The 22,169-nt window shown below is 40.9% G+C and overlaps 1 protein-coding gene across 4 annotated transcripts in view; it reads right to left on the bottom strand.

Moving 5' to 3' along the window:
- OCLN (occludin) overlaps window positions 1-22,169 on the bottom strand; it is a 59,803-nt gene that overhangs the window by 11,307 nt on the left and 26,327 nt on the right. For all 4 annotated transcript variants that reach the window (XM_007486267.3, XM_007486265.3, XM_007486266.3 and 1 more), the window contains exons 5-6: window positions 11,106-11,251; window positions 743-949 (exon numbers count right to left, since the gene is read on the bottom strand). In XM_007486267.3, the coding sequence (XP_007486329.1) occupies window positions 743-949; window positions 11,106-11,251 (353 nt within the window). The remainder of the gene's footprint in view (window positions 1-742; window positions 950-11,105; window positions 11,252-22,169) is intronic.

The following is a 22,169-nucleotide window of genomic DNA, read 5'->3' as shown; positions in this document are numbered from 1 at the left end:
CTAGGAAGTGTCTGAGGTCACATTTGAACCCAGGACCTCCTGTCCCTAGGCCTGATTCTTAATCCACTGAGTCACCCAGGTGCCCCCAAACCTATCATTTTTAAAATGAGGAATTGGGGCTATAATGAGATGAAACAACTTTCCCCTAATATTAGGGATTACATCCAGGGATCTTTTTGGAACACAAATGAGCTCATACATTTGTACATTTTTTCCCCATTTATCTATATTTAATGAATGTTTGCTATTTGGGGAGACAGAGTGGGAGGAGGTTGGGATGGGGCCAGACTTGTGATTTCATTTCTCTAGTGAACTCCTGATGAGGAAACTTCCTACACCAACCCAACCATCATTATTTATTGTGCAACCTAACAGTTTGAGAGAGTTCCTTGTGTCCCTCAGAAGTTAAGTGACTTGAACAAGGTCAGAATGGCATTGGATCATGTCCAGGGTTCTCCGGAAGCCTCACCCCAAATCTCCAAGTGCATAGGAACACATTGGTGTTCTCAACTGGGGAAGTACCTCCCATTTGCTCACAGAAGATTGCAGAAATCACCTGAATCAGTATTAGGAAGGCTGCCATGGGAAGGTAAGGCAGCTAATTATGAAGTTTCTCCCAATACTCTGTGCTGGTGTGTCAAAGTAGAACCCAGGGCTCCATTGAGCTAACAGCAAGAAATTCCAGAGTTGTTCTGGGGACCCCTAATGGTGCGTGTTCTACAAATGCTGTCTCTGAACCTACCTGTCCCAGTCCTCATCCAGTTCTTCACAGGATTCCCCTCCGGTTGTATAGTCGGTCTCATAGTGGTCCTGGTCAGCTCTTTTCAATGTCCTTCCTTTCCCATGAGATTTCTTGGTAGAAACTAAGTTGCCATTGCTGCTGTACCGAGGCTGCCGGAAATCATCCACGGGTGAAGTCACCGGAAGCACTTTGGCCACTTCTGGGGTCCTAGAAGAAAACAGCAGCATCATCCGCCAGTGGTCAATTTAGCAGCTAAAACCAGAGCATTTCATGGAATGAATGATCTTCTCAATGAAGGCAATACTCTTCAGTCCCTACCCTCTTCCGCAATCCAAATGGCAGCAAGAACAGATGCCAAAGAAACCTCCAAAATTGTGTGTGCTCACTCAGTCAAGGAATTCATGCATGGTCCACTGAGCCTCTAGAGCCCTGGAGTTTGGGATGCCCAACTTTGCAGCCCTTAGAACTTTTTGATGCATGTAATAGTTTTTAGGTCCATTTTAACAAGGAGCCTCTCTTAAGTTTTTCTAAATAAAACAAATAAGGGTATTTAATCTTAGGAAAATTCAGTTTCACTTGAAAGAGTATTGGTCAATAATTTACCTTACACTAGGCCAGCTGGGGGAAATTCTAGCACTTTTTCTATTTTACAGGTTTTTTATGTTCCATAGAATGATTTAAGAGAAAAAATCAAGGTAGGGAAAGGGAAAATATACATAGTGTCCCACTACTGAGCATTTAAAAATTCACAGAAAGTATTTAATATAAAATTATAATTACATTTCAAGTTAAATTCTTTTAAAATCTGGAGGCTATTAAGCCTTAAAGCATAACTAACGATAATTATTACAGATCATTCCAAACGTCTGGTCATATATGAGAAAGAATGGAGAACATTATATAATTTTTTTCAATGGCATCCTTCACTGTCACTGAAGTATTTTATTTTTCCCCCACTCAGAAAGTAAAATTACTTCAAAATGCCAAGGGATCTTGGGAAAGCAGGAAAACCAAGTTTCTTAATGTGAATGCCAATGTGGAGTTTGGATCTGGGAAAAGGTAACAGAATAGCCATGGGGAGAATGAATGTTTAAGAAAACACAAAGAAGGAAAAGGAAGAAAGACTAGGACCCAGAGAGGGCTGGAGAGTTAACTGGTGGCTTTTCACCTAAGGGCTTTCCATTCAGAGAAAGCTCAGGATGGAGCAGAAGGAAACAAAAGATTCTGCCAAAGAAAGGAGGGGAAATTTACATTTTAATCAAAGCTTCCTTAAATCTCATTACCTTAACAAGAACTCCTAAAGCACCCTCCAGAACTGGAAAAGTTCTCATTTTAGGTTATTTGGGTCATTTAAGGAAGGTCTTCAGTTCTTCCCCAAGAGTTACTCAGCTTCCTCCAAAGAAGTCTACTTCAGGCACAGCATTACAGAATGGAAGAGCCCCCCCACCCCACTCCCCAAGGGCTATTCTTTCAAAGGCAGACCAGCCCATGGAAATTCAGAAAGGCTCACCACCCCAGGACAGGAATCTTTCTTCCAGCCTAAGCAACTCCCAGAGACCTTTCAGGAATCAGTATGCACCTATGAAATTTGGGTGTACTTTCATTTAAAAAAGAAGTCAGAGGAGGCAGCTGGGTAGCTCAGTAGATTGAGAGGCAGGCCTAGAGATGGGAGGTCCTAGGTTCAAATCTGCCCTCAGCCACTTCCTAGCTGTGTGACCCTGGGCAAGTCACTTGACCCCCATTGCCTAGCCCTGACCACTCTTCTGCCTTGGAGCCAATACACAGTATTGACTCCAAGACGGAAGGTAAAGGTTTAAAAAAAAAAAGAAGTCAGAGAGGAGGCACCCTATATTTTTATCATTCCTTTTTAAAGAAAGTTTGTTGGAAATATATGGACGATTCCATTTGCTAAATATTGGGGATCCTTTCAGTAAAAGATATTAAAAAAAAGACTTCAATTAAACTTTAAAATGTGCTAAACAAAAGACCATCTCAGCCATTACTTAGGAGTCAAAAGAGGTGTTAAAGTAGGCTTTGAAAAAGATGGGCTTTCAGGTGGCTCTTAAATCTAGGCTCACATCTGGCCTGTGTGACTCTGGGAAAGTCACTCCATTAACCCCAACTGCCTGCTCTTCACAATGCAGAATACTGGTTCTAAGACAGAGGAAAAGGTGGCTTTTTTCTTTTTTCTTTTCTTTTTCAAAAGGATGGGGTTTCTGGGTGTGTTTGGGTTGGGAATCTACAAGCAGTGGAAGCTGCACTCCATTCTGGTTTGTCACCAAACTTGAAAACCTCCTAAGCTTGCGCCACAGCTGAATTCCTGCACATTGTAATCACCTGCTGTAAGAAGATGGAGAGGAAACCAAGTTTTTTCCCATGAGTCATTAGGAAACAAACTTCCAGATTCCAGTACCTGACATGCCCAGGTACTTGCTTTGGATACAGCTTCGAGAGGCAAAAATGGCCCCATAAAACCTTCAAAAAAGGCTGCAACTTTCAGGGCAAAAGCAAGAGCAAAAGAATAGCATCAACTACTATCAGAAGTCTTTGGGATTATAGCTTAAGCTCTTTCACATTCGATGTCAGCTTGAACTCGTTCCATCTGGATTCTTCCCACATCTCTTATTTTTTTGTCATTTTAAGTCCTTACCCTTCTTTCTGAGAATTGATAATAAATATTGTTTCAAGGCAGAAGAAATGGAAGGGAGAGGCAGCTGAGGTTAACTGACTTGCCCAGGGTCACAAAGCTGGGTAGTGTCTGAGGCCACATTGGAACCCAAGCCCTCCCATCTCCAGGCCTGGCTCTCCATCATCTGGGTGGTCACCTAGCTGCCCTTCTTCCACACCTTTGAAACACCATTGCCCTTTTTTGCCTTTCCAGGAAGTACTGTACTCGCATCCATTTTTCCTTCTTAGAGGAAATCTTAGAAGAAGGTCTTAATTATGTATGGGTAGAACTTGTTGTTTAGTTGTATCCAATTCTGTCCACCGGGTTTTCTTGGCAAAGATAATGGAATGGTTTGCTATTTCTTTCTCTAGTGGATGAAGGCAAAGCTCAAGTGATTTACCCAGTTTCACAGAGCAGCTAGGTAAGATTATGAATACCATCACATTTGATTTCATTTCATAGTGAGACTCATGGTAAAAAAACCACCAAACCCAATGACAGCTGGTACTTCTAAAGCACTTTATAGGCATTATCTCACTGGATCCTCATAATCCAGAGAGGAATTACGCCCATTTTCTAGATATCTACCACCACTATCCATTTAATAAGCATTGAGTTGATTATTAATTAATTAAATTACTCTAGTCAATTCTCTTTGAGTCTCCTGTCCTACGTGTCCAAGATGACTTCATCCTATTCCCTTCCACTCTTTTTTTACTAATTGCATGTAATAACAAATTTGAAGGTTCTTCAAAGTTATATGTTCTAAATTGATTCCCTCCTTCCCTTCCCCCTCCCAGAGCTGACAAGCAAAACATACTTCCAAATTGTTCATTTTTGTAAGTGAATAATTTTATCCTTCCACATTTTTATGACCTAAACATCCACTGAGGGCCTTTGCTCTCTGTTGGCCAAGTCTGGAATGTTCTCTGGTTTTTTACCAGTGGCTATCCTCCTAGGTCCTGATCACATGCCACCTCCTTAGTCAATCTCAGAGCACTTTCAATTCCTCCTAGTCACTTATAATTATTTAAATTGTATTATGCTAGAGTAACCAGCTGGCTCAAAGGATAGAGAACAGACCTGGTGATGGGAAATACTGGGTTCAAATCTAGTCTCAGACACTTTCCTAGCAGTGTGACCCTGAGCAAGTCACTTAAGCCCCATTGTCTAGTCCTTATCACTCTTCTGCCTTGAAACCAGTACTAAGTATTGATTCTTAGTTGGAGGTAAGGATTTTTACAAAATAAACCACATTATACAGCTCTATCTGCCTCCTATTTCCTCTGTTAAGTTGTAAATTCCCTGTGAGCAGGAACCTCATTTCATTTCTTTCCCCTAATGCCTATCATCATGGACCATGTATTTTATGTAGTGACAGGAACTTGTTGAGTTGGACAGAGACCTTAGAGGGCATCTAATACTATCCACTGAGGCAGCTGGGTAGCTTAGTGAATAGAGTGCCAAGCCTGAAGTCAGGAAGATCTGGGTTCATATCCATCCTCCGACATTTACTAGCATTGTGACTCTGGGCAAATCATTTAACCTCTATTTGCTGAAATCCACTGGAGAAGGAAATGGGAAACCACTCGAGGATATTTGCCAAACAGTCCACAGGGTCACAAAGAGCTGGACACAACTAAACAAGAAATTCTGTCCATACATAATTAAGACTTCCCCCTTCCCTTTCTGATATTTGGTCATTTAGCCCCAGTCTGAAAACCTTGGAATGACAGGAAACAACCCATTGCACTCTGGGAGTTTTGTTAGGAAAGGTTTTCCTTAGGAAACCTAAATCTGACTGTAATTTCTACCCATTGCTCCTACTGTGTACTAAATGGGCATCTGTTGAATGTTGAATAATTTTCCTCTTCAGTAAGATGATAAGAACTTCTCCTAAGAAGCAAGATCTATCTTTATATCATCTACAATGCCTTGTCTTGTACCTACAAGGTAACGAATAAATATCTGTTAAATAAAATGGAACTAAATCTCCTAATGAAGGGGAAAAGAGAAGAAAGAAAATACCTAGAGTAAGTTTTCAAGTGATTTCAATAACCCTTAAATATTCTTGTTCACACAAGATCAAAGTCAGTTATCACTCCATAAAGAACTTACTTCCTTACAGCCACCACTATCGTAGCCAACCCCGAGTCTCTTTCTTTTTTACTCCTTCCCTTCCTCCTGTCATTTTTCCCTCCCTGGCCGACATAAACAAGCATTCATCATCCCCACGTCAGCACAAAATCTGGTCCAAAGTTTCCCTTCTCTTATTTATAGATTCTTCTACCCTTCTGTCCTTTGTGTCTCTCCTCTGTTCTTATACTTATTGGGCAGTTATCAATGTCAACTCACAAGAATCAACCTGGTCTGATGGAATATAATGCTAGGAGAAGACCGAAATGCTAGGTCAAGAAGACTAGTATGGAGGCAACTTAAGTAGTACAGTGGACAGAGACCCAGGCCTGGAGTCAGGAGGACCTCAGACACTTCCTAGCTTGGGTGATCCTGGGCAAGTCATTTAACTCCAATAGCCTAGCTCTTATCTCTCTCCTATCTTAGAATTGATACATTTTCCAATACTAGGAATATTTTTTTTACTCCTACAATACCAAGATAGAAGTAAGGATTTGTTGTTTTTTTAAAGATGATTCTTGTAGCTTGGGTATAGAACAATGAAGGAGAGTCATGTGATCTGATCACAAAAATGGATTCTGACCTATACATAGATCTACCAATTCTACTAATTCAGAATGCTATCAATGCCAAGGACTGCACAGCTTCATCTAATTGCAAATGGCATTTTACGACTATCCTAGATTTGGAAAGACGCCCTCCAACTTATCTTATTTACTAGCTTTTAGCCTAACAAACTAATGACAGATTTTACTGTGTCATTAACAAAACCTTTTGATGATCTCTATTATTATTGACTAGTATAGAAGTCCAGAATCAACCAGGTTGCTTGACTGCTCACATAGCTGAGAAGAGACGAGAATTGCCAACCCTATTCCTTCTGGTGAGATGGAATTGGCCAGACGTCTCCATCAACCCTGAAGCTCAACTTTCTTTCATATATTGTGTCCTTCAAATAGAACATGTCCCTGGAGAGCAGGCATCTCTTCTCTTTTCTTTTTATAGTCTTAGCACTTAGCACAGTGCCTGGCTCATAGTTAGCAACCCAATAAAGGCTTTTTAAATTCTTTCATTCAAGAAAGAGCATCCCAGAGGGAAAAGGAGTTTAAATAATCTTCAGATTATTCAGATAAAATAGAACGCTGAAAACATAGAATTTTATCACTGACATTTAATTAGTCAAACACACACTTACTAAATATTTACTGTGTGCAAAGCAGTGTGATAAGCATTAAGGATTGGAGGGAAGGGTGGTAGCACGTAAACTAGGAGGGCTGAGCTGTGAAAGGACTTCAACATATGGAGGTGGGAGTTAGGATAAGTCTATTGAAAGCATGAAGGGATACTGAGAGCAAAGATACATGGGAGGGAGGGAAGGAAGGTGGGCAAGAGATAGAGAGAACGGACACAAATTATCGAGTTTGGTAGAAGAGAACCCATGAAGATGGGAAATAGGAGCTGAAAAAGTGGGCTGAAAGCCAGGAGCAGGAATTTTTACTTGGTAAGTAATGGAAATTCAACGCTGGGTTTTGATAGACATAATAATAGCAGTGCGTTTATTAGGAAGAATGGACTGCAGAAGGAATACCAGTCAGACAGCTGCTTGTTACTGAATTTCTTATTTGCTCCATCAGCTTTCCAATGTTGCATTGCAAGAGCATCATTCATATCCTCACCCCTCATAATGTCTAGGAGAAAGAAGCCAGTAGGATGCTACCTGTGGCAATTTTGCAAAGCAGTCCATCACCATTGACATTTTCCTGTTCTGCTTCATCCAACCATGGGTGTGGGGGAAATAATTGGGAATGAGACATATTTAAGACATTCCTAGACCCACTTAGCAAAGGTGGAGTAGCCATCTTCAACTAAGTATCTTCCTTTGTCTCCTAAACCAGACTGAGCTTAAACAGGGTTGCTTACTGCACCGAGTCCTTGTATATCAGAGTCCTGGTCCTATTTCTGACATTAACAAGAGGTTCAGAACATGGACTAGTACTTGACTTCTTGAGGAATCAATTTCCCCATTTGTAAAATGGGAAGACCATGTAGACCTGTACTTACAGGAAGACTTACAGGAAGACCTGTAAGACTATGGAGACATCTGTTATCCGCCCAATGCCTCACTTTCCCCATCTGTAAAATAAGGGCAATGGTGGCCCTTGAGGCACCTTCCAGCTCTAAATCTTTGATCCTATGATTGTATCAGAGATCCAGAATTCCCCCAATCTGCTATTCCTCCTCCTAGCATTTTGCACCTCTATTAGAACCCTTATCACATATGACTTACTAGTTATTTATACAAACCTTAGCTGTGCTACTAGTCTAGAAGATGCCTGAGGTCAAAGGCAATGTTTGTTTCATCTTTCCATGTCCCTCATGGCTGAGCACAATACTATACACATACTAGGCACTCGATCAATACATTTGTTGAATGACTCCAATAAAAGAACATTCTACCTCTGACACAAAACCTTCCCTGGTAACCTCCCTGGAGCTAGGGTGGCCCAGGGGGTAGAACACTGGACCATCTGAGTTTGAAATCAAATCCATCCCCAGACAGTGATGAGCTGGGTGACCCTCGCCAAGTCACTTAATCGCTACTTGCCTCAGTTTCTACAAGTGTGAAGTGGAATTAACAATGGTACCTACCTCACAGGACAGTTTTGAAGACTGAAAATGGTAATATTTATAAAGCACTTAGTATACTGCCTGGTAGAGAATAGTACTTAATAAGTATGTGGATATACACACATATAAAATATACACATCTATATAATATATACATATACCTCTGACATACGTGGGTATGTAACATATTAAGTGTTATAAATTTAAATGTAAATATAATTAAAGATGTAAAATTAAATGTGTTGTAAATATACACATTAACGAATATATATACATCTACAGGTGCATATATTATATATTAGCTGAACATGATTATTTAGTTACATATCACCTTCCTGATGTAGTATAAACTCTTTGAAAGAAAGAATAACTTCATTTTTATTTTTGAATTTCTAATACTTGGTACTGTTTGGCATACAGTACATATTAGAAAATGCATGTTTCTCCTTAAAACGTTGGAAAAATAATGGCATCAGAGTGGCTAGATAGCTCAGCAGATTAAGAGCCTAGTCTAAAGATGGGAGATTCGAGGTTCAAATGTGACCTCAGACACTTCCTAGCTGAGTGGTCCTGGCCAAGTCACTTAACCCCCAGTGCCTAGCCTTTACCACTGTTCTGCCTGGGAGCCAATACACAGTACTGATTCTAAGATGGAAGGCAAGGAGGGAAGGGGAGAGACAGAGAAGGAAGGAAGGAAGGAAGGAATGGCATCATGAATGCCCATGCAGCTAAGCAGAGATGAAAGACAACAATGGTCACCTGACACCTAATCAATGAATTTTACCAGCTTGAAAACCATACAAAGGGTGGCAGCCTAGGTGCACCCCTAGCACCCTAAGACTCTTGTATCTCGAATGCCCTAGTGCTCGGGTATTTGAAAGTGGGAACAAAAAAAGATTTGCTAGGAAAGTCTTTTCTCAAAATGTTCCTAGTTTTAATCCCTAGAGAAGGAGCTACTGAGCACACAACTAGAAGATTATTAACTAAGGTCGACAGCAGGTTTATTTCGTTCCCAAATTCCATTCCATTCATTATAATAAAGGTCATTGTTTCTAGTTGAATCCCATAATTAAAATCCGATGGCCAGGGTAGGATTAATGGCTTTGGCACCTCCTGTGCTGGAAGAATGGCCCTTTCTATGACTCCTCACTAGGCTGAATGTGGGGCAGCTAGCACAATGTTAAGGAAAGGGCTCAGTCAAAGGTCTCAGGTCCAAATTCCACCTTTGCTCCTCACTTGTGACATCAGAAAGGTCAGCTTTACTTCCTCAAGCTCAGTTTTTTCATTTGCACAATGACTTAACAAACTCTAAGGCTGGATTCAGTTCTCAGTCTATTCACCCATAATTCTGCTAGAAAATTCAAATCAGGAGATGTCAGATAAGATTTCTCCAATGTGAAGGAAGGAAATGCTGGCTGCTTGGTGGGTAAAGATGTCCATGCTAAGAAGCAAATGCAATGAGCCATCTTGCCACCCCCAGGGGCATACTAGCAAATTCCCGAAGCATCTTTTTGCACCATTTAATAGGGGACCACGCAAGAAACCGGTAACAAACTACAGGAAAACTACAGTTCTTGGACCAATTGGGCAGGCATAACAGAAACACTGAATTCAGAGCTGGAATAGGGATTGAAGATTGTTTCGCCTAGACCTCCATTTTCACAGATGAGGAAAGCAACTGAGTCCCAAGAGACCTAGTGACTTGCTCATGGTTCACACAGAGTTCAGATAAGATAGAACTAGAACCCCGATTTCCTGCCTGCTAGAGCAGTTGACCACTAGTCCACACAATCTGGTGTCCATCACATGCAGGGATAGAAGAACAGGGATAGAAGCAGAACACAAAACTTTCTGTTTCCTTCCTTTTCCACAAAATAAGGAGATACCTTCCTCTCGAAATCCTATGATCCCATGAAATTTCAAAGGGATAGAAGAATGGAAAGGAACCTCTTTCTATATAAGCAATAGAAATGATATGAATAATTTAAGTCAACCTTTAGGTTTAATAATTATAATAATAATAATAAGGGGAGTCAATATGAAAATTTCTGCATCGATTTCTTCATCTGTAAAATGAAGGTGTTAGACAAGATGATCTTTAAGGTTTTGTCAATGTCAGAATCTTAAAAAAGGTACAAATCATGAAGCTCCTCATTTATAAGAGTCCTGACAACAATGAGAAAAACTAGCAACTACGATAATTCAGCACAGTGACATCTAGTGCTTAGTGGTTACAAAGGATTTCATGTCAACTCTGATCTGAGAATCTCAAAAACTTGGCAAAGAGGGTACCACTATAAGCATCATCACACATATATACAATCTGGCTTCAGACATCTATTAGTTGTGTAATCCTAGCCAAGTCACTTAACTTTACTTGCCTCAGTTTCCTCCCCTATAAAATGAGCTGGAAAAGGAAATGGAGAACCACTCCAGTGCATTTCCCTTTCTACAAATTGTGTTATTTTACAAATGAAGAGTTGAGGCTTAAGGAAGTTAAATAAGGAAATTAAATAGAACAGAGAACAATAGTCTCAGTGTCAAAGCTCAAATGCTCTCTGCTACTTCCTACCTACGGGACCCCTCTAGACTTCAATGCCCTCAACATTGAATGGGAGGATTAATCAGATGATCTCTAAAGCCCTCTCTAGCTCTAGCATTCTGGGATTCTATGACTTTTCTGAGGTCAAATGGTAGCAAGTGGCACCAAGTGGACCCTGGAACCCAAGTCTTCTGACTCCCAAGTGTCACTGCTCCATGATGCCATGCAAAAGGAAATGCACTGGCATTCGTGAAAGCCAACCCAGATGCCAAATAGTTACAGACAGGCTTTGGCAATGATACATATCAGAATAAATTTTGAAGTAACATATCATATGCCACAATAGAGTTACTAAACCAAAATCAGTGTGGGGGCTGCTGGTTACTTACGGTGTTGATTTGTATGAAGAGTCCAGATAGGATCGTTTCTCATTCATTCTGCCATAAGAAGAATACGCCATAGAACCGTCAACTCTATCCACATAGTCAGATGGAGCAGGGGGTACTTCTTGTGTATCTACAGATACGTTCTTCACCTAAAGGGGTTAAGAAACAACATCTTTATTAGAGGCATCTGAAAAAATGAAGGAAAAAATGCTGGAAGGTGTCATGTAAATAAATGTAAGGTTTTCTCCATACCTTGGACACTCGAGGAAAATGGAAACAAACCCATCTTATATAGATATATATTTATAAAAACACGATTGTTCTCATACAGATATGTTTAAGGGACTAACCAAGAGTCGCTCTGCCTTCAGTTGTCAGTGTGATATAGGAGGAGGAGGAAGAGGAGGTGGAGGGCTGAAGAAATGGGTTCAGACTCAGGAAAACTGAGTTCTAAAACTGGCTCTGACACATGTGTGAGTGTCTCTTGACCTTCCCTCAAAGTCTTGACTTCCTTTATCTATAAGAGAGTTCCACCAGATGGCCTTGGAAGCCCCTCAAATCTATGTTGCTATTATTATAAGCTCCATGCTAGCGGTGTCACCTTAGGCAAGTCATTCAACTCCCAGGAGCTTAAGTTTCTTCAGTTGTAAAATGGAGATAATATTTCATACTATTGACCTCTAGTCTGCTGTGATAATGATGATGACAACAATAACAATAATAACAGCACTTTCTGTGTACCAGGAAATTATCATCTATTTAATCCTCATAGCAACTCGAGGAGACAAGATGCTCTTATTATCCCAATTATGTGGATGAGGAAACTGAGGTAAAACTCAGGTTAAATGACTTGCTCAGGGTCACACCACTAGTATTGGAGGCCAGATTCGAACACCTGCCTTCCTGACTCCAGGTCCAGAACTCTATGCCCTACCCTACTTTGAAAACCTGAAAACATCATCTAAATGATCAGCCTTTTTCAGTCAATTTAGGTACTGACATGAAAGTGAATCCAGGAACCCTTTAAAAATGGATTTAAGAAAAAATGAGAATCAGGAAGAAAATTCTCTTTTACAAAGATCCTAAGTGGCTTTTTTTCTAGGAGGCGGGGAAAATGGTTTGTTTACATGTTTTTCTTTCCTTTCTGTAATCAGAGAGTACATTCTTCCTTCCTATAGAGATGTCCAATCCAGACGTGGTTTCTTAGATCTCAGGAAACAGTGGGAGAAGAGTATTTACATCTCAAAAGTACGGTAGAGATCAAAGAATTTTTTTTGAGTGTTTAAAGATCAGGATTTCCTTCTCTATTATAGGTCTAAGGAACTAGACTCATTCTTTGTGGAAAGGATCAGTCCCTGGGACACCACCCTGTGAGTGCTAATTTTTCCATATAATAAGTGAACAAATGACATTCTTACAGTACCATAAATAAAAATTATGTACAGCTATAACATAGGATTTTAGTGCCACATGGGGTACTGGCGGAGGGGAGGAGGCAAGCCTTTGATTGTTTACTGTTCTTGTGAGGCAGAAAGGAATGAACTCTTTCCCCTGTGAAGGTGGATTTTTGGCAGTATTTGGGAACCCAGTGGGTGGGGGTTGCCAGGGAGTGTTCTTAGACCCTGCTAGCTACAGGGGAGGGATGAGGACCATTCTTGGCTCCTATTGAATTTCTTAGTACACCCAGATCACATGTTTTTTCCGCTGGGATAATGATCAAGGCCAGAAACTTGCTCTTTCTCTGGAGGTCTAATCAGGAGTCAGGAGGTCTCTCGTGTCTCAAAAACACAAGGCATGTTTCTCTAAACGTTTTTACTTCCCCCACAGTTACATCTTGACAACTTGATCACTTACAAACGTTTGGCAGGTCTATAATTTTAGAAAATCAGTGGCTCAAAACAGAACGCAAAATGTCCTTTCTGTTGCCCAGAGTGGTTGTTATTCAGTGGTGTCTGACGCGGTGACCACGTTTGAGGTTTTCTTGGCAGAGATACTGCACTGGTTTGCCATATTCTTCTCCAGCTCATTTTATCAATGAGGAAACTGGGGCAAGCAGGGTCAAGGGACTTGCCCAGAGTCACACAGCTGGGAAACGTTGGAGATTTGAACTCAGGCAGATGAGTCTTCTAGACTCCAAGCCAGGCATGCCTGATGCTCAGTGTACCTTGGCCCTTTACAGATCAGAACTTTCATCTCTTGTTGTTTATAGAACTAAATGCTTCCCTGAACACTGCTTTCCTCCAGCATTAGCTCAAGCCTCCTTTTGATTCGAGTCTCGGGATTAGGAAAATGAAATCTTTTTCAACCCAACGAGAATTTATTGAGCTCTCAATTATGGGCCAAGCACTGAAGGATACAAGAGACAAGAACAAAATGTGCTCAGACCCCAAAAGGCTTCAATTCTATTGGCCACAGGTCAATAAATACAAAAAGGCAAACACAAAGGGCTCTGCGTGGTAGGGAGAACACAGCAAATGGGGAAATGGAGAAAAGGGCTCAAAGGAGGGGGCCCTTGAGTCATGCTTGGAAGGAAGGTGAGCCCTGTAGCTGCTGAAGCTCAGGGGACCAAGGAGAATGCCTGAACACTAATCTCAGCTTTCCAGTTAAATCAGGTCAGCTCACGTCCCTTCATAACTGCATCACCTCCAAATCTCTGCCTCCTCCAGGGCTCTCACCCTAACCTAACTTCTCTCTCCAGGCTCACCTGCAATGAAGTGAGCTCCTCCAGAGCGTGGAGCCTTTGACTTCCTTCACATCCTCACATTTAGCACACAGCAAGCATTTAATTAATGCGTCTAGGAAAAATAAAATAACATAAATGCTGGCTGCCTAGCTACATCTTGCCAAACGAAGTTACTCCCTATCCAAGATCTGAAACATTTCATGTCTTTGTTGTCCTCTTAATCTCAAAGGCTCCCTGCAGTTCCATCTCTGCCTGTCCAAATCCTATGACAAGAAACTCCAACGTGCCTCTCCTTGGCTCTCCTCCATTCCACGCATACAAATATTTCTCTGAATTGTCTAGAATTCCTTCATGTCACTCACCTCATTTGACCTCTTGGTGCATTTAGTGCCGCGCTGGAGCTACTTCTTTGCTTTTTGGGGACACAGATGTTATATACATCTCTGTATAAAAATTTGGAGTGCCATAAATAGTTATTGAATTAAAACGCTCTAAGGGAGGGGGCAGCCAGAGAGCCAGGCTTGAAGACAGGAGGTCTTGGACTCAATCTGTCTAGCTGTGTGACCCTGAACAAGTCACTTAACCCCAACTGCCTAGTCCTTACTGTTCTTCTGCCTTGGAACCAACGCTGTATCAATTCTAAGATAGAGGGTAACGGTTAAAAAAGAAAACAAAAACACAAAATCCAGGGGAGTACCTAGGAATGTCTTGATATGATTTGAATCAAGAGAAAGAACTGAATGTTTCTAAAATGTACTAATATAAAAAAAAAAAGCTGGTTGAAGGCTGGGCACAGTTTGATAACAAGGGCATGTAAAATACGTCTTTGTTCATAACAATCCTGCCTTTTCATTAAATTCTCATTTGCAGATTATATGATAATATCTTGAGATAAAAATACAACTAGAACACCTCTGATGATGAATGTGAACATCCGTAACCCTCTGGACTCTTACCACAAAAATATGACACGAAACGAATGTATTAGAGGATAATCTTCACGTTAAGATGATCACTTAAAGACAACGAAACGGAGAAACGGATAACCTGGCTACGCTACCAAAGACGGCTTCTTTTCCTCTTTTGTCTGGAAACAATCTCAATCTCAATTATTATGGTTCTTTGTGCTTTCCTAATTTAAACTAGAGACTGAGAGATGTGTGACTCGAGTATCCTCACTCAGACTACTGCAAAAAGTGCCTTAGAAGCCTGCAAAAAATGTCATCTTGCAGAAGTCACTTGTTCTCTTTGGGATTCTGTTGCTTGTGAAAATGCAGGGGTTGAGGCAAATAATACAGATAACGCCTGCAACAATGTAAATGGGATGAAGAACAATAAAAAAATGTGTAACTGAAAGCTGGGTCACTATAGTGACCAATAAACTTAGCCCTGAAGAAGAGACAAGAAAAGATCCCTTCATCCTTTTTAGGGGCGGAGGTAAGGGATTATTAACATGTGGGCCACTAAATAAAATGACAGATTTGTTTCACCGTATTAGTTTATTTTACTAGACTTTTCCCCCTTTGTTTCAAGGGATGGTTTCCTGAATAGTATGGAGATATATTCAGAAATGAATTATGATTAAAAAGTAAAATATGTTCATTTTGAAAAGGAGGGGCAAAAAGAGATTGTTAGAGGTTAGATTTCTGACAAACAAACAAAAAAAAACCCCAGACTCTCCCTGAAACTATGCAAAGGGATATGAATTCTTTCTTAAGAAAACATACTAGGGGGCAGCTGGGTAGCTCAATGGATAGAGAGCCAGGCCTAGAGACGGGAGGTCCTAGGTTCAAATCTGGCTTCAGCCACTTCCCAGCTGTGTGACCCTGGACAAGTCACTTGACCCCCATTGCCAAACCCTTACTGCTCTTCTGCCTTGGAACCAATACACAGTATTGACTCTAAGACAGAAGGTGAGGATTTTAAAAAAAAGTACTAAAAACAACAATAATAATAAACCCCATATTTGTCTTCCAGGGTGGATTTCCATTCCTCTTCCTCAAATCACTGCCTATGATCTCCTTAGAACAGGAAACTCTTGAGTGTGGAAACTGCCTAAGGATAGAGATCCCCTCTGCCTGGAGTCACAGAGAGTTAGTTGCCTGAGCCCTGAGCAATAAATAAATGGACTTCCTCAAGAAGTCACAGTTAGTCTTCTACTTAGACCAGCTACCTAGCTCTAGTGCTGATCAAAGTGGAAACTCTCACAGGGACGGCCAGCGAGATCTTTGTTTTCCCTTCCCCACCTTGTTACTTCCTCACAGGAAGAATGGATTTATTAACCTAGAAGCACTTTTAAGTGATCTAGCAAGGAGGCAAAATGATTCTATTTCAAGGAAAGCGTTCCATCCCAAATGGCTTGGGGTTGCTAGCTTTTAACACACACCCATGAACATGTTTTCTGGATGGTGGCTATTCCATACAGCCCTGTTCCAATTTCTCATCCACTTTGCTTTGGGTCCTAGGATCATGGATCATTAAGACGGAGTGGAGAGGTCCCTTAGAGGTCTTTTAGTCCAAGCCTCTTAATTTAGAGAGGAGGAGCAGAAGTCCAGAGAGGCTAAGTAATCCGTCCAATGTCCCCCAGGTAGGAAGTGGAAGTGTTAGTATCTGAACTCAGTGCCTTCCAAACTCAACAAACACCCTTTCCCACTACACTAGTGTGTTTAGGTTGTATCTGTTCCACACCCAAGCTGTGAAACTCTCACTGAGGTAAAGACATCGAGCAAAATAGTATTGCCTGGAAGCCTACCATTTGGATGGAAAGTTTCCTCCACACAAAATTACTACCCACATTTGTTTCAAATATTATGCGCCTTTGTTTAGTCTCCTGGGCAGTCAAAAGAAAACGAAGCTGAGTTTCTCAGCCTGGCAATTAAAACAGCTGAACATATGGGGTGCCAGAGGGAGGAGCGCTTTAATCTCCAAGTATCATCTCTAATTTTATAACCTGAATGCCCCAACTGCTTTCCATGTCCTTGTAGCACAAGTTCTCCAACCAGTAAGTGGTTTGGCTAGTTTTTCCAGTTTTTCTGATACTTTACACCTTCAGATGCTCAACCAGTAAATGCCTCCAAATCCATTCAATATTTCCTTCCATTTTTGCTCTTTCTAGCGTCATCTTTGGTCAAATAAAATAATATTAATGAAGTGCTTTTTAAATCTCAAAGAAGAAATATGCAAATGTCATCTATTACTAATATTTCTTACTTTGTAAAGGTAGATGTCTTCCAGAGTCTCTACAAGTTTTCCAAGCAGGTATGAGTAAGAGAATTAACTATACGCTACCCACCCCATCAGTGGATGTGTAATTTCAATAATTGTTTAAAAAGTAAATGAGATAAAATGAATCTGCAGAGTTCTTTATTGAGATTCAACATAGATCAACCAAAGGAATCTGTTGGTAAAACTGGAAGGTCAATAACAAACAGACAAAATTAAATAAGTCTGCCAAAATAATAGTGAAGCCACCATATTTGACCATGACAGGTTATATACACTATGTAAAAAAATGAGAAAAATTAGGAATGATGCTTAAGGATATCAAATTGGGAATAATGGTTAAATTAGATTAAATCTATCCAGAAAAAAATCATTCTAGAATAGCAAAAATTTAAGAGCTCTCAGCGGTCAGTTTTCTTTCTTCCTTTTCTTTTCTTTTTCTAAAACATGCATTAGTTTATTTAACTTTATAGCCACCTTGTTTGGTAGTTACTAGAAATATCATTATTTTAATTTGGCAGATTAGAACATTTAGTCTTAGAAAGATTAAATGACTTGTCCAGGGTTACACAGCTAATAATAACAATAAAGATGCCAGAGATAGAGACTGAATTCTAGGGAACCACCATCTAGAGCACCCTTCTACTTAATTCCCATTGCCTAGCTCTTACAGTTCTTCTGCCTTAAAATACTTAGTATTGATTCTATGGCAGAAGGTAAGGAGTTTTTTTAGTGAATTGACAGTCTAATACAGTGATGGGCAACCTTTTGAGCTTAGTGTGTCAAAATTCACCAGAAAACCGAGCATAACTTGGGTGATATGTCACTTCAAGAAAAAAACCACAATTTCATGATATTTATAGTTTAAATAACAAAAATGTATAATTGCAACATATAACTATATTTAATAAAACAAAAACTAATTATTTAACTTACTTAATGACTTCTTTGTTCATCTGTCAGTCGGTTTCTTTTGTTGGTCTTGATATTATTTAACTTGTGTGGGGTGCTGTGAACTAAGATAAGTGAGGGGGAGGGGGAATTCTTTAACTAACCTGCCTATTAGTGACTTTTTTGTTGTTGAATTTCATTGGCTAAATCTTTAATTGAAGGTTGGTATTTTGTACATTTCAAGCCCAATCAAGTGCTACTAACTTCATCTGTCAATCTGTTTCTTTTGTTGGTTTTGATATTATTTAACGCTGAGAATAAGGTCTCACAAAAGTATGTAGAGGGAAAAATTGTGAGTAAAGCCATTGCTATATTTTTCAGGGTGCTAAAAGTGTCTGGTAATGGGTTCCAGGCAGTCCTCCATTGCACAGTGGGCCGGAGCCCCACTTAGTCATCCACAGGCCTCACCCCTCCCCAGCTGGCTGGCCCTGGGGCCCTCCCAGAGCTGTGGCTGCTGCCCGCCTGCCAGCCTGCCCAACTGTGCTCCTTCCTCATGTACACTCCTCCTCCCTGCCCCCATGGGAGCCCAGCAGCCAGCATGTGGAGCAGCCCTCCTGCCAGGTCAGGCTGTGGCATAACCATGGCCACAGTTGCAGGGCCGCTTCTTGGCCCCAAGGCATGCTGAGCCTGTATGCAGCCTCCTATCATTGAAAATGACAATGTCTGTCAGTGCTGACACGTGTGCCATAGATTCGCCATCATGGGTCTAGTTTGACTTTTTTTTTTTTAATTCTTTCTTTCTTAGTAACAACTTATGACAGAAGGTCAAGAGCTAGGCAAACAACTCTGACACAAATCTGAGGCCACCTTTGAACCCAAGTCTTCTCAATTCCAAGGCTGGCACTCTATGCATTTTGTCATCTAGCATCTCCACAACTTGTTTTTGAATAGGTCTCTGTGACCAGTTCATTCTCTCATAGATGTTAACTAATAATCTCAGGGATCAATTTTCAAAATGAAAGGAGATATTTTCTACAAGAGACCACATCTTCCCAATTACATGACAGAGAAGGGTAGGAAATATAAAATGCTGTTCTTTGCAGTTCATTGATCTTTTTGAAATATCTGGCTCTTTAGAACAAAATACAGCTTTCAAAGGTTTTCCTGCGACAAGGTATCTGAATGTTCTTCAAAATTTCCTCAAAGAAATTAATGTTCACTCAAGGGAAAAACATGCATTCTCCAGATTATAACAAGCAAGGAGGGAATCTAGGCGTGCCTTCCTTTAGTCCATCAAAATAAATACACGTATATATACTTAGTTAATGACAGAAAGACAGAGGCAAGAATCATAGAGGATGGGAAGGTACAGAAATGGTTGTCTATGTTGATGATACCATAGAACTAAATATAAGAAAGAAACCATGGAACTTCATTGTCATTCAGCAACCATTTACTTAAGTGTTACTACCTTCCTCCTCAAGACTCAGGGCTCTAAAATAGCAATGAGACCACATTCAGGAAACCATCACAATTCTCTGTCATACAGGTGCCGTGTAACTGAGTTTAGCTCTGAGCACTCATCGAATGCTGGAGCCATGAGCTTTTCAAGCAGTGCCCAACAAACACCCTTGGCTCAGATCTGCCAACCCATCTTAACACACTAACAGAGGAAGTGAATTTAGTTCGATATGGATAATAGTTTGAAAGGCCACATGATATAAGAACACAGAGAGAACAATGTCAAACACTGCTGTTCACATTGTGGCCTCCAACAGTCCTGAGGACAACCAGAACTAGATTAAAATATAACTGGGAAATATTTAACAAAATACAAGAGACTATAAGGGGGGGGGGGGGGGGGGAAGGCTCATTGCTCCAGAAACCTCCCTATAACAAGAGACAAGACTACCAGGCAAAGAATGGCAATCATAATGCCACCGGATCCTATATACAAGTTTGATATACATTTACATGTTATTAGTCATATGATAATTTAAGAAGAAACAAGCCAGCATGGCAGAATTCAAGCTTTTAATCTATAGCACATAACTCTCTTCTTTATTGCCCTTCTAAGTTTATAACTGCAATTACGACCCATGTTTCTATAGAGCTTTTAGATTTATAAAAAAAACTTTCCTTAAAACAGCTTATGAAGAGGTTGGTACAAGTGCCATCACTGTCATCATTTCACAGCTAAGTAAGCCAAGGCTCTGAAAGGTCAAGTGACTTACTCATAGGCACACAGCAAGTCTGAGGTTAGGGATTTAATGCTTGGATAGCTAGGCAGCCCAGTGGACAGAGTGTGGAGCCTGGAGTCAGGAAGATAAGCCTTGCTGACTTCAAATCTGGTCTCAAGACACTTACTAGCGGTGTGACCCTGGGCAGGACCTTAACCCTCTTTGCCTCAGTTTCCTCATCTGTAAAATGAACTGGAGAAGGAAATAGCAAGCCACTCCAGTATCTTTGCCAAGAAAAACCTCAAAGCAGTAGCAAAGAGTTGGACACAATGGGAAAATGACTGAACAACTTTTCATGCTGCCTCTAGACTCCTCCTTTGCGTTATGGACACTCAAAATATGATCTGTTTGAACATGAATCATATAACCATGGGAAAATAGTCTAAATTAATTCATTAAATCCCCCCCCCCCATAAATAAATTCTTTTGGCTGCCAATGGCTCCTCCCAGCTTTCCCCCCTTTTCTCAATGTCCAATGTTGTTTGAGCTGACATGGTCTTGTGTACCTTAACTGTAGCTCTCTGTCAAAACAAACTAAATCAAATAAACAAACTGTTCTCTTCCCTCGGTGACCTAAACTCAGATGCCAGCTACTTTTTTCTTTTCTTTCTTTTTTTTTTAAGAAGTGATATGCTAATACACTGGCAGTCCATGCCCCAGGAGACTTTTTAAAAAGAACACACACTGGGGAATGCTGGTGCGGGTTACAAAACAAAAAGCCAGCCCCACTAGCAGCTGATGTCTCCTGCTGATTGCCTCCATCCCCCACTCCTCCCAACAATCTACTCCACCCCTCCCCTGCGGGTCCGCCCTCCCCACCCCGCCCCCACTTTGGAGTTTAGACAAGAATTTACATCACCCAAGTTCCGGCTTCAGTTTCAAACAGAAATCATGTATGGGGTCCAAGAAGAGTTCTTTACTATTGCCTAGAGCAGTTTGGAGAAAGAGTGGGAGGAAAAGGGGAATGGCGAGAGACTTGTAAGAAATAGGATCAGAGGTGGTTCAAAATGCCTTTAATTAGAATCAGCTAGATGGCTCACTGGCTAGAGCCAGACCTGGAGAAGGAGGGTCCTCGGTTCAAAACTGACCTGAGATGCTGCCTAGCTGTATGACCCTGGGCAAGTCACTTAACCTAAAATGCCTAACCCTTTGGGCTCCTTCGGCTCTTCGGCTGTGGACCAGACAGAAGAAAAGGGTTTGTTTTTTTAATGCCTTTAATTTTGCTACTCCCCACTCGAACACCTCATTCAAACTCGATGCTCACACAGCAATGACTCCTAGTTTCAAAGGGATAAAACATCTCCAAAGAGATAACAGAGATGAAACATTATATAAATGGTTGCAAACCAGAGCATGACTACTCGCAGAACAACCAGAACTAAAAAGCGCATGTGCTCATCATATCAAGCACAGTCCAGGGCTCCACACACAGCCTAGCCAACAACCACTCCCCCTTTTGGGTAGAGTAGAGTCACAGAGTTGGATGCCCAAGGCTTTCAAGCCCCGGGGGCAGCAACCAGGTAAACTGTTGTTTCATACTAATAACAAAAGATTTAGACCTTTCTCAGATGAATTTACTTAGGTGGAGAATCAATTAGGTTGGCCACTTGCCACCTACTTACAAAAACACCAAAGCAAAACAAGAGAAGCACGTTTCACTGGTTTTATTCCTGTGGTTTGCCATCCACAGGCCAACCAGGTCCAAGCTTTCTCCTCTTTTCCCCAGACGCTAGTCTTTGTTTTGTTTCTCTATTTCTCTTGGTAGCTTTTAAAAAGTCATGTAGAATAACAAGAAAAGAAGGGAAAGGAAAGGGAAAATGAGAAGGCTGGAGTTGGTATCCAGAGGCCAGAGAGTACACAAACTACCTGTGGCCTTGGGCAAGGGAGTTCACCTCTTAAAAAGAGAGCCAGCCAATCAGTTCAAAGCCAAAAGAACAGTAAGAGCTAGGCAATTAGGATTAAGTGACTTGCCCAAGGTCACACAGCTAGGAAGTATCTGAAGCTCTTTTTGAAACCAGGACCCCAGGCCTG

The sequence above is a fragment of the Monodelphis domestica genome, chromosome 3, assembly GCF_027887165.1.
Source record: "Monodelphis domestica isolate mMonDom1 chromosome 3, mMonDom1.pri, whole genome shotgun sequence".
In the NCBI taxonomy this organism is placed as follows: domain Eukaryota; kingdom Metazoa; phylum Chordata; class Mammalia; order Didelphimorphia; family Didelphidae; genus Monodelphis; species Monodelphis domestica.
This window is presented reverse-complemented; position numbering and strand designations above follow the sequence as displayed.